Raw genomic sequence first — 15,209 nt, forward strand, 5'->3', positions numbered from 1 at the left:
TTTTGACCTCAGGGCCTTGATTTTCTTTCTAGTTTTATTCTCCACAAGAGTTTTGAACTCTTCAAAGTTGAAACTGATTGAAGACCTGTACAAGACTATCGAGGATGCGCAGATGACTCACCTTCAATTTTACTCTTGTAAAAGCCTCCTTATGAGTCATGTCCTTCAGTGTCCTATGAAGGCTCCTATTTAGTAAGTATACAACCTTATTACATGCTTCCGCACATAAGAACATAGGTAGATCCTGATCATGGGTCATGACCTTGGTTGCGCTGACTATACTCTTGTTCTTCCTCTTTGCCACTACATTCAACTACGGATTGTAGGGCATTGTTAGCTCTTTCTTGATTCCTGCTTCCTTGTAGAAATCCTTATACTTGTTGCAGGTATACTTGCCCCCATTGTTTGACCTCAGGATCTTGATCTTCTTCCTAGTTGGGTTCTCCACAAGAGCTCTAAACACTTGAAACCAACTGAAGACCTCATCTTGGGCCTTCAAGAAGAAAATCCATTTCCTCCTGGAATAGTCATATATGAAAGTCACAAATAGTTGTGCCCGAGATAGACTCCACTAACATAGGAACACAGATGTTGAGATGCACCAAATCCAACACACCCTTGTACCTGGTCTGATTGCTAGGATGTGCTACCTTGGCCTGCTTGCCAAGTGCACATACCTTACACCATTGTGGAAAAAGTCCTGATAAAATCGCAATAACATCGGGAAGTTACGATTTTTTCAACTTGCCAATGTTATCCGCTAAGTTTTTCATGATGTTTTCAAAAATGAAAAACTTGGGATCTAATCGTAAAACTTGGGATAAAATCGAGAGTTTTTCCAAAAAATCGTGAGTGAGGTATCAAGCCACGTATAAGTTAGGAAAAGGCCAATTTTTCTGCTCATTTTGCACTCTAGCCTTTGTGATTTGTGCCTGTGGAGAGAGGAGGTGTTTGTCACTGCACAAGAGGAGGAGATTTACTAGTTTTGTGAGGTGGATTTGGAGGCACTGGAGCTAGAGGAGGTAGCAACGGTAAGGGGGAGAGAGGTAGAGGAGGAAGAGGAGGAGCAGGAACATGAGGAGGAGGAGGAGGAGGTGACACCATCTAGGATAGGCAGCAGTGGAGGACATAGGCAACCACCTATTTTTGCTTCTAGAGGACAACAGAGTCCATTTGTAGCCCTAGGGGCAAGGCCTTCTTCCTCTAGAAGAAAAGGAAAGGCCATTCCCTATTCCTGTAAAATGGGTGGAGAAACTTAGTGACTGATTAGTTTATGACATGTAGATGACTCATGATGATGATATACATTTATTATATTTTTTGTTGATATTTTGACCCTTGAGATAGAGTCAAGATTCATGATTCAAGACTTGATTCACTGTTGATATGTGATGTAGCACTAAGACTTCTTATACATCTTATATATTAGCTTTCTTTTCATGTTGTGGATGCTTTAGATGCTAACAAATTTAAAAAAAATGAATATTTTGTACTTTTTAAATTTTGCTGAGTTTTTGCGGATTTTTTCAAAAACCTCCCGACTTTAATAACTTTTTCAATTTCCGGGCCATTGCCGATTGATTCCTGAGGTTGACTTTTTCCACATTGCCTTACACACACCATCATCTCAGAGCCATTTTCCCATTATGGGAACTCTTGTAAGTTTGAAAGTTATTTGAATGATGCACTGATGTTGAAGAGTAGAAAAATGTGCATGCACAAGATTTGTATTTTTTTTCTTGCTTTTCTAAGTTATTCTGCTACTTCATTTGGTTAAAGAATTCCAATAATGTAAATCTAGTTCTGTTCTATTTACCTAGGCACTGGTTTTCAGAAATCAACTCCAACCTCATTGGATTTCATATGGAGAGTAGAATATTAGATCCCATTCAAAATTTAGCAGACTTAACAGTTTTCAGGATTTTAGAATTGACAAGATTGCAATGTTTTATTGGATTCTCATGTATGAGGGTATGGAACAGGCATTTAATTAAGGGAACCAAGACCTCTATGTACCTCGATGTTGGTCATATTGATTGTTGAACTCCTCTATCATGACCCCAATAAAAATGCACCCTTCACTCAAGCAAAATCATTGGTTTGGCATGTTAAGCTTTTTCTTGTTTATTTTAATGCTTAGAGGGTGATATTGATGATATAAGGATCACAATATGGCAGGATTTTGATGATATGTAGTTATTTGTTGTAGCATGGTTTCGTTTGGGACTCTAGAGGCCAATTAGAGCCTCTTCGTTGCTGTATTTTTGGTTCAAAGATGGACTACACTTGATGCTATTTTGGTTAAACCGTTATATGCATCCTTGATATATACATGAGGAACTTTGCATATTTGTTTATAATGGTTTTGATTCTTATGGTTTTATGCATCCTTGTTATATACATGAGAAACCATATTTGTATATAATGGTATTGATTCATATGGTTATTATACATCCTTGTTATATACACGAGAAACTTTGCATATTTGGGTATAATTGTTTTGATTCATATGGATGCATGTGAATATATGTGTTTTTTAAAATCAAAATTTGAATTTTTTATGTATTTTGGTCGACTGGGTTTTTGGTCCATTTTTTTTCAAGTTCTGTTCCAGTTCAGATTTTTGGGCTCGACTGGTTCAATGACCAGTCTGGTTCTGATAGCATTGCTTTATACTGCTTTTTGACTCATGCAACTATTTTAGTATTCTGTACTAGGAATATTTCTTTTATCTTGGACTTTGTTAATAAGAAAGAAGAAAGTATATCAATATCCACAAATGACCAGTTTAGGTCAACAGGACTGGAAAGTACATAAAGTGTAAAGGTTGATATGGAAGTGCCTAATGCACCTTCTGAAAGTGACAAATAACAAAACAACAAAGTAAATGTGTAACTGAAATAGGTAATTCCTAAACAATGAAGCACAGCCTGTTCCTGTGCAAAAGGTGAGGATAGCCCTAGACAACGAGGTTCTTTTCTACCTTTTCTTGAGACATTATCCTTATTCTCGTTTTAAGCTAAAGCATTGTGATTCAAACCCAGGCCACCTATATTCCGTGCTGGACTGACTGTTCCAACAGGATGCAAAGAAATCACGTACTGCTTTCTTTGTTCTTGTACAAAAGGGTTCCGTTATCTTGTGCTTGGTCTGAGTATTTAATATTGTGTTTTTCTTAAGTTCTAGGCCTGAGTTGGCATGCATACCTAATTCCAGGCCACTTGCGTAATTATTTTTCTGCCATTTCCTTTGACTTCCTTTTATCCATCTTTAAGATATGTAAATGCATTGTATTTTTTGTAGATGAGCTCTTGTAATTGAAAGAAACTAGTAGAAAACAGTTCTTTGTTATATTTTCCGTTGACCTACCTCAGTCATTCTGTCTGTAGTGTATGATCTCAGTTTATGTACCAGGGATTTTTCTTTCTGTAGTTTGTCCTGATATTTTCATGATTGTTTTTACTCAATTCTATTTAAAATACATAGATATATCTCTGAAATTGTTCTTACACTCAGGATTTTATCTCCCAGGAGTATTTAAGTACTGTTTATAGGTTCATAACTTTAAATTAACATTGACCAAGATTCAAAACTTCAATTGCTCAGTCTTTTCTTCCACTTTGTTTATTGATCCTATCATAGTTATTGATCACTTTTTTAAATTTAACTATATCTGCACAGGTTAAAAATCTCTATGTTGGAAAAGATTTTGTGGGGGATGTTCCCTTATATACGAAAATTCTTGCAGCTCTCACAACAGGTAAATGCAAGGGTAGTTAAATTGCCATTTGGCTAGAACTATAACGTTTGTGCTTTGCATTACACAATATCTTTAGTTGTTGCTCAAAAGTTTTAGCTACACATAATTTAAAATCAGCTTTGTGATTTACTAATGCTTACTTTAATCTTTGAAATAATGTGTTGATCAGATTTGTGATTTACCGCATTAGATGTCTTAGCCAATATCAGTCTGTGTGAAATGACAGTTTTCTAATTTTAAAAGATCAAAACCAAACATGCCTATTGAATCGGCAAACTGTTAGTGGCAGAAGTAAAACCCAAGATGACTTAGTCAGAGTCTTTTCAGATAACTTTTGTTTTTGCATTGTCCTTTCCTAACCAGAGGCTTACAATTTGCGCACAAACTATCTGAGCTAGGTACTTGTGTGTGTGTTGATTGAGTGAATAGAGACATTTATTCTAAAATTTGTTCAACAGATAAGATAAGCTAAAGATAACTTATTGATGTCCTTGAATGAACAAAAAAACAGATCAATGGGACTCAAAAGTTATTCAAGAGAGACATACATAAGGAGTGCCAAAAACATCTCCCTATAAAATGAAGGTATTGCATAAAATGAAAGAAGATACACTAACATCTGAGAATAGTAACCAGAATGAAAGTCATAACTCTGGAAACTATTACATTTTCTGATTCATACAGCAGATCTACACTCAAAGATTTTACCCGACATATGAAATTGAAAATGTTAAAAACCACCAATTAAAACTTCCTATTTTTGAAATGTTAAGTTTTAGGTCAATTTTCACAGTTAGCTCAATATCTTTTCCAGATTAGCAATCACATCAGTGTTAAAGTAAACTGCAGATAGAACATAAACATAAATCACAGAAGACAAGCCAAGACAAGAGGACACAAGATGTGGCGTGAGCCAGGGACAAACCCCAATGTGGGGAAACCCTTGATCAATTCTTTTTATATGTTCTTCAATAGTTCAGCACAGAGAGAGAGAGATAGTACATATACATCAGAAGTCAACACTTTGACTTGACAAGATAAGAACATAGATCTTCTCTAAGAAGATGTCTCATGAGGTAACTGATATGGACTCATGTGATTCCATCACCCTATCATAGTGCTGCACCATGCTGCACCATTATACCATTTCCACATCACAGAGCTGCACCATGCTGCATCACTGCTAAGCTGTACCTCATCATGCTGTATCCATCTTGCTGCTCTTCATCATCATGCTGCACCTCCTTGTGCTGCATCTTCAAACTGTACCTTACTGTGCCCATCATGCTGCATCCCCTTGTGCTGCACACCCTGATACACTGCCCATAACAATTCTTGCTATGGTGCTATGGCCTGTGTCCTAGCACATAGCAACAAACGTATCCCAGATAGTGTCCAATCATTATTAATGCAACAACATTTAGTCTAGAAATGTCAACTTTTGAACATGCTGTAATGCTGCAATTCAGGGACTGGTTAGGGCACTGACCACAGTCCCTAACAGCCCATCTAAGCTTGCTCTTAATGACTGTGGTTGTCTTCCAATGAGATGCTGCCCTCCATGCTGCATCATAATAGTCCTCCTTGATATAGTAGACCTCCCGAATCGTCCCACTAATGAACTGCTGTAACCTTCTCTTTTCCTGTGGCTAGGGCAGTCATGAGACTGCATATAAGGAACCATTCAGATCCCTTCTCACAGCAGTCTAAGGGCACATGAAACCCTCCACAAATGCGACCTAGAATAGTGTTAAGGTGACTGCTTTTAGGCCTGCGTTCAGCCATGTATAAATTGCGTCTAGGGCACGTTTAACCCTTCCTTAGATATGCAGCTAAGGCTCCTTTAAGGCTTCCTCATGTCTGTGGCTTAGGGCTGCCTTGCTGCGTGTAGAAGTTTCCCTAAATAGTGGGTATATCTCCCTTCTTTGCTGTGGATTAGGGCCTCCACTTGGCTGCGTATAGGGCTCCTTAGATCTGCTGATTAGGGCCTCCACTTGGCTGTGTATAGGGCTCCTCCTTTGCTGCGTATTAGGGCCTCCACTTGGCTGTGTATAGGGCTCCTTCTTTGCTGCATATTAGGGCATCCTTTAGACAGCTGTTAGGGCTCCTTTTGGCTGCGTATTAGAGCCTCCTTTAGACAGCTGTTAGGGCTCCTTTTGGCTGCGTATTTGAGCTCCCTTTGACTGCGTTCTTCACTGCATCTAGGGCTTCTCCCTCTTGACCTCTCCACGCAGTAAACCCAAATGAGTGGAGAGAGATCTTAGAAGAAGTGAGTGTGTAAATGACTTGAAGACCTCCTCCTTTTATAGTAAAACATGGAGCACAAGAGGGGGAAGATTAGTTGCTGGCCGACCTTGACGAATTGTCCCATAACACAAATAAAATCATATCTCCATGAATACTTATCAGAATTGGATGATCTTTAGATCAATCTGAAAAATATCAGCTGTCATTAATAAGATGACCCACATGGAGTTTGGCCCTAGTTGCCAATTTTAACATGAAAACTAAAGGCATAAGAGTATAGATTAGGGCCCAGGTGTGTAAATATTGCAGATCAGAATTTCAGATCAATCTGTGAAGTGATGGGGTGTGTTGGTGCCTAAATCCACACTTGGGTTATCATGGAGAAAATATTTAACTCCATTTGGTGTGGCATTGGGGACAAGTCTCGAGTTGAGCAGCTGTCACTTAATTCTCAACTCTGTCTAGGTTAATTCCTAGTGAAGCCAAGGGGGGTGGATGTGGAATTTTCATGATCTTCTAAATTGATAATTACTGCCAATGATTTATTCATTAATTTATATTGCATCACATCCATCATTAAACAATTATATATAGAAAATCTCAATAGTAAAACAATAATGACAGTAGGATCATGAAGAGACAGCGAAACACGAGACACAAATTTTACCCTGGTAAAACCCTAACCAGGGAAAAAACCCAGCAACCTTTCTTAGGGAAATTATCCAATTCAACAAGAGATACAATCTGAACTTTCCAATCAAATAATGTCAAATTGATCAGCAAACCAAACCCAGGTCAAACCTGGTCAAACTGCCCTCAAAACAGCCAAACTGCTTCCCAGAAGATTTTGGTCAACTCTAGTTGACTAGGCCAAATTTAGGCCTCTTGTTCCTCCACAGGAATTTGGTCTGCTTGCACAAAAGTATTCACAGAAAATTTCGGCCTCTTTCACATGTGCGAGGTCAAACAGAGAGAGAATAAGAGCTTGGTCAAATACTGGACTGTCTTGGTCAACTTTGGCCTTCTTGTGAGTCCTTTGCATAGATGAACAAAAGACGTTATGTGTGTGATCCAAATTGTGTTGTTTGAGGAGGAAGTTGAGTGCCTTTATATAGTGAACTAATGAGCCCGAATAAGTGTGCCCCTTGGGGCTGGCCAACTTGAACAATATGGGGCTGACTTGTACTTTTGGAGGTGAAAATTCAAAATTTAAATTTCTTTCTTTTGGGCCAACTTGAATATTGACCGAAGCTACAATAAAATCAACAGTGGACCCTATGAGACAACTAAGGCTTAACAAGCTTTAGCAAAAAGGAATATTAGTTCAAGGAGTTAATAATTGACCAAGATACATTCAACTACCAATATAAAGATTACAGCAAATGACTTCAAAACATTTAGATAGAAACAATGAGTATAAACCACCATAACCATCCACCATAAAAGATATAGTAACAAAGGTTAATGAATTAAATACTTTCAAAGCATAAGACATAGCAAGTAGAGACCAGTGCCCAATGTAAAATAACTGTGAAGGTAATGTTCCAAGTAAAGGACAATAGCTTGAAAGTAAAATGCTTGGAATTGATTGCTCAAAAGTAAATGCTCGAAGTGAAAGTCGATTGCTTGAATAAGTAAGGTACTTGAAAGAAATGCTTGGAAATGTAAGTGCCCGAAAAATGAAAGTGCTTTGAAAGTAAAGGCAATAACTGAGTACAAGAAATGCTAAAATTGAAATGTTTTGAAATGTCTCTTGGTTTGTTTTAGTTAAGGTTAGATTCTGACTTGAATTTAGGTAGATTTGATGTGTGAGTGTATGGCATGCATATGTGATTGCAGAAATTAAATCTAGTCAAAGATTAACTTCCTTTTCAGGCCTTATCCTTGTTGGGGACCCAACCTCAGAATAAGAAGTCATAAAAGAGGAAGGGTCCCTAGTTAGTCTACTTCAACCAGCAAGCCGTTGGAACTTTCTGGAGGTTTATTTGCAAGAAAATGAAATCTAACTAAGGATGTAAAATTGAACCTAATCTAAAACAAGAAGTTACAATTAGTTTAATCTAAGAGCAAAAGGGAAATCTAGATTAGAATTAGACTATTCAAATAAAACGAAAGCAAATCTAACTAGATTGCATGAATGGGTGAGAAATCAAAAAGAGATGCAACCTACTCTAATGTTATGATGTGATTGTCTACTCTAAGTTAATTTTTAAATCCAACCACCAAACGTGACCACAAAAAGAGACAACCACAAGAAGATCCCCAAATGGGGAAGAGGGATGCTTAGGGGGATTTCCTCTAACTCTCAAGAAAATGTTACAATGCTTGATGAGATCCCTTGTGAGTAAAGGGGTCACAATCAAGAAAAAAAGAACTCCCTTATGAATAAAGGGATGAAAAAGTGATTGAAGGAGTTACAATGGATCCTTGCAAAGATCAAAGGGATCAAGAAGCCTTTGGAGGGGTTATTATGGTAAGATTTGTTGGCATTATCGCTAATGTGTTGTCTTTGATGGCAACTTTATTGATAAAGATATATTTGATGTCAACATTTTGATAATATAATCTCATGCAGTTTGGTGCAAATTTTACAAAGGATAGAGAAATGACAATTCAGAGATAGATAGATGGTAAAGGTAAAGTTTGAGAAAGCATATGTGGGTCTTGTGAAGCAATGTCGCATACATACCAATGTTTTACAACTCGGACTCGGACTCGGACTCGGCCGAGGATCGACTCCGACTCGGTAATGACTCGGCCGGCTCGATTTCAATGACTCGGTCGTTGTAAAAAATACATTAAATATTTTTTTTTTTTATAAAAAAACATAATTTTAAATATTTTAAACATAATTTTAAAGATTTTCATTCAAGTTTCCAAACACACAACATTATAATATACATGGAAGACAACATATGATCAAAGTAGGCTCATGAACCAATCCATTATATCAAAATGGTACGATGGTACCCAATGGCAATGGTAAATACATAGTCAACTGTAGTCTGTCATACATGATCAAAGACTCAAGAGTCAAAACAAAATACAAATAACCAAGGAGGCTAGTAGCTACTGCCAGAGGAGCCAAGATCATCTCGACCAATCTCTGGATCATCATCATCAGAGTCAGACAAGGGGCCCCATGGCTCCTCCTCATCATCATCGTCTCCAACTGCAACTGTAGAAGTGGTGCCAGTACCACTAGGCTGTGCAGCAGATGCAAGCTGAGATAGAGTACAAATGCGGCTGCGCTTCTGTCGTGGCTGAGCAGAGGAAGGCGAAGCACCTACAACTGGAGTCCTACTAGCTGGCTGTGAGACTGAGGCTGGTGGATCGGGATCTGCATTCAACTGAACAGGCTGCAGTGCATGTTCAACATCAAGTTGATCAATCTCAAGATCCTCATCAGGATCAAACTCTGGTAGACGACTCTCCACTACCCAATCTGATGTTGGATCAATGTCTTCCAACACAATGGGATCTGAATCAGGTCTTTTGTTCAGCAATTGGTTCCGTCTGAGCCGAAGGTTGTATTGGACAAAAACTAGATCATTCAACCGTTTTTGCTCCAAACGGTTTCTCTTCTTTGTGTGAATCCTCTCAAAGACAGACCAATTGCGCTCACACCCAGATGCACTGCAAGTTTGACTCAAAATACGAATTGCAAACCTTTGCAATTCAGGGCACTGGCCACCAAAGGCCTCCCACCATTGTGCTGCAAAAAACATAGGAGTGTAATGAATTATGAGTTAGATGAAGGCTGAAGCTCAACAAAATTACAAATTATATCTAACTTTCAAATTATAAATGATTTAACAAACTTTAATAAAAAAAGTAAAACCATTAAGAAATTGAAAATTGAAATTTTTGTTTACCTGGCTCATCTGCTTCTCTTGCAATCTTTGCTAGGTTCTTCCCAAAGGTACCTGTTGCATTGCTGAAGGATGTGACCTGCTGATGTATCAGCAGCTGATCAGACTCCGATGGGACCATGCGCTCAATGCAATCAACCAGTCCATCTCTGACCTCCCCCCTCAAAGCTCCTGACTCCTTAGCTTTATAATGATACCGTGGGTTCAAAAAATACCCAGCTGCATGTATAGGGCGATGGAGTTGATTGTTCCATCTTTCATCAATGATTGCCCAAATGGGCCCATACTTTGCCACTCTATCCTTGTATGCTGTCTTTATTTGCTCCTTTGCTTGATCCATAGCCTCATAAATGAAGCCCATAGCCAACCTTTCCCCATCCACCAACCGCAACACCTTAACTAGTGGCTCAGCAAGCTTCACAATCTCTGCTGCCTTTCTCCAAAAAGTTTCATCATGGACTTTCCTTTTCAATTCTCTGCCTTCTGGTTTGTTAGACCAACTGCTTTGATTCCAATCATCACTGGAAAACATCTTTTGCAAGTTTCTATGTTGGGAAAGCATAGATTGCAATGTCAAAAAATGTGTAGCAAATCTAGTGATAGCAGGCCTAATAATATCCTTGCCTCCAGTGTGTTTCCTCATGAGACTCAAAACCAGTGTATGATTGTAGATAAATTTTGTTATGCTTTTGGCATTATCTACAGTGTTTCTGACCCAATCTAATTTTCCAATATCCTCAAGCATGAGGTCTATGCAATGTGCAGCGCATGGGGTCCAAAAGATGGTCTTGTGTTTTTCCTCTAACAGTCTACCAGCAAGAACATAGTTAGAGGCATTGTCTGTGATGATTTGAACAACATTAGCCACCCCCACATCCTCAATAACCTCATCCAATAGCTGAAACAACAAGTGGCCATCTTTTACCTTATCAGATGCATCAACTGATTTTAAAAACATGGTTCCCTGTGGGCAGAAGACAAGAAAGTTTATGATGGTACGGTTTCTTTGATCAGTCCATCCATCTGACATGATGGTACACCCTGTTCTTGCCCATGATTCCTTGAAATCTTGCAAATACTCATTAATTGATTTAATTTCTTTCTGCAAACGAAACCCCCTTAGCTCTTGCATAGTAGGGCCTTTGAAGCCTTTTCCAGCAGCATGTATGGCCTCAAACATAGGCTCATAATATGGTGAACAAGCAGCATTAAAGGGGATATCAGCATCATACCACCATCTAGCTATGTAGTCACAAGCAGTCTCCCTCAATTCTTTCTTCCAATGGTCATCTAAAGTGGGCTGAGCAAGACCTTTACTAATACTAACTTCAGGACCATGTGCATCTGATGGAGAGGAGCCTGAGTGAGTGAAAAAACTTTTGATAGTCCCATCACCCTTCATTCTACCCTTTCCCTTATCTTGAACAGAAGCAAAAGAGGGAGGAACATAACGGAAAGGGTTTGATGCATCAGTTTGAGGGATAGAGGAAGAACCCTCAAACTCATAGTGGGGGTTGGCAGCCATCATTCTTTGTATCTCCCTCTTCCTCCCAATTTCAGCCTGTATCTCTTTTTGCCTAGTCTTTTCTTCTTTAAATTTTTCAAAGCTTTCCAACAAATTCTTTCTAATCTCCCCAATTTGATCAGAGGGACATGGAGTAATATTGCCTTTAATCCCTGCCAAGTGTTGTTTCAGCCTATGAATCCCCCCAGGACCTGACTTAATTTTCCTATGGCAAAACTTGCAACACATCTCACTATCAACCATTTCAACATATGCCCAAGCAGGATCTTTTGCTCTAGGTGCCATTTTTTGACTAGGAAAACAATCTGAAAATGAAAAAAATAAAATAAAATTGATTCAATGTTCATTTATTTGACTAAAAACACTCTCTAAGCTATCTTGATATGCACCTAAAATTTACTAAGTAAAAACAGATTTATAGAGGTGGAAAAAAATACCTCCAGGCACAAACTGCCTCCTCAAGCTTGCTCCAAGAATCAGCTCCTCAATGCTGCTCCAAATGGCTGCCCAAGAAGCTCCTCACTCCAGCTACAATGCTCCTCCAAGACTCCTCACTGCTGCTCCAAAACAAGCTCAAGAACTGCTCACTAACTCTCAAAGAAGACTCTCACTCAAATGCATAAGACTGCTGTGAGTGAAATGAGAGCATTTGGCTGTCTTAAATAGAGTTTGGGAGGGGGAAATGGACCCCAAAAGCATTTAACAATATTCCATTACCCTTTGGAATCCACAAACCCTACTTAACTTTACCAAATATCAGCAAAAAAATGAATTTTTTTTATAAAAACCGCTGCCCAGCCGTCCTTTCCATGACTCGGCCGAGTCAATACGGACCCGGCCGGGTTGACCGAGTCAGCTATGACTCGGTCAGCCGAGCCGGGTCATTGAGCTGGCTATTGAAACGGTCCGAAACGGCCGTTTCGGTTTCAACTCGGCCGTTTCGTAAAACAGTGATACATACGCAGGTGTTGTTAGTAAAAGACGCGTACATAATTCGAACCATGGTATTTTGGATACCAGGAGTCATTACCATAGTATTAGCCCATAGTAATTGGAGCGACAATGATTATTTTGATTCCATCAAAGAATACCAACGACATTACCAAAAGATTTACCTAAGGTATTGGCTAAGACTAAACCTATATAAGGAGATGAAGATCATGGTGTTAGGAGTGCAAGTAGTCAGTTATACATATGTGATCTGATTTGGAACAGGTATGCACCAAGGACCATGGAGAAGACTCAAATCTGAAAGATCTGAAAATATGTTGACATATATGCTTGATTGATTTGATTTGGTTGCAAATGTCTAAGTAGCTAACAATGATGAAACTATGATGATAGTAATATTGAACCTAAATGCATTATTTAGAAGTCTGCAGTTTTGATAGTGAAAGTTGCGCAATGTGAAGTTATATTTGCAGTGAAAGATTTAATATCTGTACCCACGTTTTCTTTTGGTTAGCCACATACATACACCGATGTGGTTTAGTGTGGTAGCATATAAAATCTGCGAGAATTTATTCAGTGTTGAAATGTATACACAGGTGCTATGCATGGTAGTTGCATACATACACTGATATGTCTTATGGAAGTCGCATATATGTACTAGGGTTTACAATATTGTCTGATAATGACATTTGATGTCTGATCTGTTTGTTTCTGTCTGTCGATGATGTCTCTATCATGATGATCTATGTTTGAATGTGTAGATTAAGGTGATTTGGTTGAATTGATCAACTTTAAAAGTACGGAAGTATGACTAGGTGTGATTCAATGATTTGTGACTGGTTTAGTGATTTGTGATTGGTTCAATGATCTATGTATGGTGTAGTGGTTACTTCAGTGTTGCAGTGATTCATGATGCAATAGTCAGTGATTTGAGATCTGACGTAGGTCTTATACAGAGGAAGCTCATACATATGTGGGTGTGCTTCAAATAAGTAGCGTATAAATTCAAATTTATGTTTGATCAGGGTGTATGGTTTGGTATATTAATGAATGGTTGTGCATTGGTATGATCTGATGGTTTATATCTGTTATGGATTGGTTTGAACTAGTTGCAGTGGTTGATTGAGATTCAGTTCAATGATTGATGTTACAGTGATTTAGTTGGTCCAATGATTGCTTCACAAATTCAGTACTCAGTTTGGTATTAAGCTTAATGATGTGTGTGGGTCCAGTGTGAAAATATGATGAAATGTGGCCTACAGGTTTTGATGTTTTGAGTCAGGTGGATCCAGTTTGAAATATTATGAAACATGGTCCACAGAGGTGATGGGGTTTGGAGCCTTCAGTGAGGGAGTTGAAACTTCCTTCTAGTGGTAGCTCGTAAATTTGCTCAGGGGATAGTAGCTCCCTTCTGGTAGGAGTCAATAAACGAGCTCAGGGGGTTGGAACTCCCTTCCCAGTGGGTGTTGGAGAACGAGAGAAGGTTGTAGCCTTCTGCAGGTGGGTGCTTGAGTCCTGGTAGCGTATACATTCTAATGTATGTTTGATCAGGGTGTGCAGGAATAACATTGTGTTTCTATGATGATTAACAATGTATGGTTTGGTATATTAATGAATGGTTGTGCATTGGTATGATTTGATGGTTTATATTTGTTATGGATTGGTTTGATCTAGTTGCAATGGTTGATTGAGATTCAGTTCAATGATTGATGTTACAGTGATTGCTTTACAGATTCTGCAATGTTACAAACTAGGAAAAGTAGTGCTATGCAAAGCGAACAATAAAAACAACACCATAAAATTAAATCAGACTATCAGACCACATAATTAACAATGAAACTGCGCTATCTACTCATTTTATTAAATGGAAAGAGGTGTACAACAAGGTGCTGGAATGTGTGCACCTGGGCTTGCCCTTAGCAAGCTAGCAAAAGCCCAAAATGAACAATGGAACACCCTCCTCAAATCTGCTGGTAATCCGGCCCAAGAGCTACACTGTTACTGCCTAGAAAGGTGCTACTGCATGAAATGATATGCTGTTAGAGCCTTCCGCTTTGCTCAAAAAATTCTGGGAAATTAATCACAGCCTCTACACAAGAAGCCCAGAATAATCCACGAAGGAATTGGCCAAATGTTTACCTCAGAATTTTGGCCCAAATTCCCCTTAGCTCCTTTAGCTACTAGCTGAGTTAGGACCCCTATTTGACCCCTCAAATCTGCCCAGAAAATTCTATAAAATTAAGAGTGTGATCCTTGCCCCAAACCCAGGAAAATCCAGAAAGGCTTTCCCTTGGTTCCAACCTTCAAAAATTGACCCTTCATAGCTTGGCCCTCCTCCAATTTCGAATTCTGTTGCTGTGATTGATCTTGTCAATATTTGCTCTCCCAACTCTAGCAATCCTCCTCAAATGGCCCTCCAAATGATCTCGCAGCACCCAACTCCAAACTCCCTCGGATGGTGTTGCCCTGAAGAGTCTCACTCCAATGATTGCGCAGTCATGGAGGAGATGATGCAGTTTTGCGTGTGATGAAATGAGAGTTGCGTGTAGGATGACCCTCTTGTTTGTAGCTACCCTCTATACTCTTGAAAATGATGAAAGGATGCTCCCGTCTCCCTAATTTCCTGTAGTGCCTCACGCTGTGACTGCGCAATCCCCGCGTTACTGTAACTCCCCTTGTTGTTGGTACTCGATTTACAACTGTTGTAACTTGTCTCCCTATTGCTACTACGAACTGAGATGAAGAAGAACTCCTTCCTAGGGCTGGCATTTGAAGTCCATCGAAGCAAGGGTTGAGATCTCCACTCAGAGACACTCGTGTGCTAAACAACACAATAACCCGACTAAGCAGCTTG

General features: G+C 39.0%; 2 protein-coding genes across 2 annotated transcripts in view; one reads left to right on the top strand and one right to left on the bottom strand.

Annotated features, from left to right (window-relative positions):
• LOC149151391 (mitochondrial uncoupling protein 1-like) overlaps nucleotides 1-15,209 on the top strand; it is a 147,266-nt gene that overhangs the window by 16,012 nt on the left and 116,045 nt on the right. Inside the window, exon 3 of the mRNA XM_089438932.1 lies at nucleotides 3,682-3,760. Coding sequence (XP_089295058.1) covers nucleotides 3,682-3,760 — 79 coding nt within the window. The remainder of the gene's footprint in view (nucleotides 1-3,681; nucleotides 3,761-15,209) is intronic.
• LOC149151392 (uncharacterized) lies at nucleotides 9,001-10,466 on the bottom strand. Its single transcript, XM_089440486.1, has 2 exons — nucleotides 9,883-10,466; nucleotides 9,001-9,722 (listed from the first exon to the last, which is right to left on the bottom strand). Exons 1-2 carry the CDS (start codon nucleotides 10,439-10,441, stop codon nucleotides 9,070-9,072), a joined length of 1,212 nt encoding a protein of 403 aa, XP_089296612.1. The 5' UTR covers nucleotides 10,442-10,466; the 3' UTR covers nucleotides 9,001-9,069.

The sequence above is a fragment of the Pinus tabuliformis genome, chromosome 9, assembly GCF_031772625.1.
Source record: "Pinus tabuliformis cultivar Carrire ecotype Pingquan chromosome 9, CPIR1, whole genome shotgun sequence".
Lineage (NCBI taxonomy): Eukaryota > Viridiplantae > Streptophyta > Pinopsida > Pinales > Pinaceae > Pinus > Pinus tabuliformis.

Coding starts and splice junctions, on each gene's coding strand:
- LOC149151392 (XM_089440486.1), bottom strand. CDS start 10,441: ATGCTTTCCCAACATAGAAACTTGCAAAAGATGTTTTCCAGTGATGAT. Junction 9,723..9,882: donor AAGAGAAGCAGATGAGCCAG/GTAAACAAAAAT, acceptor TGTTTTTTGCAG/CACAATGGTGGGAGGCCTTT.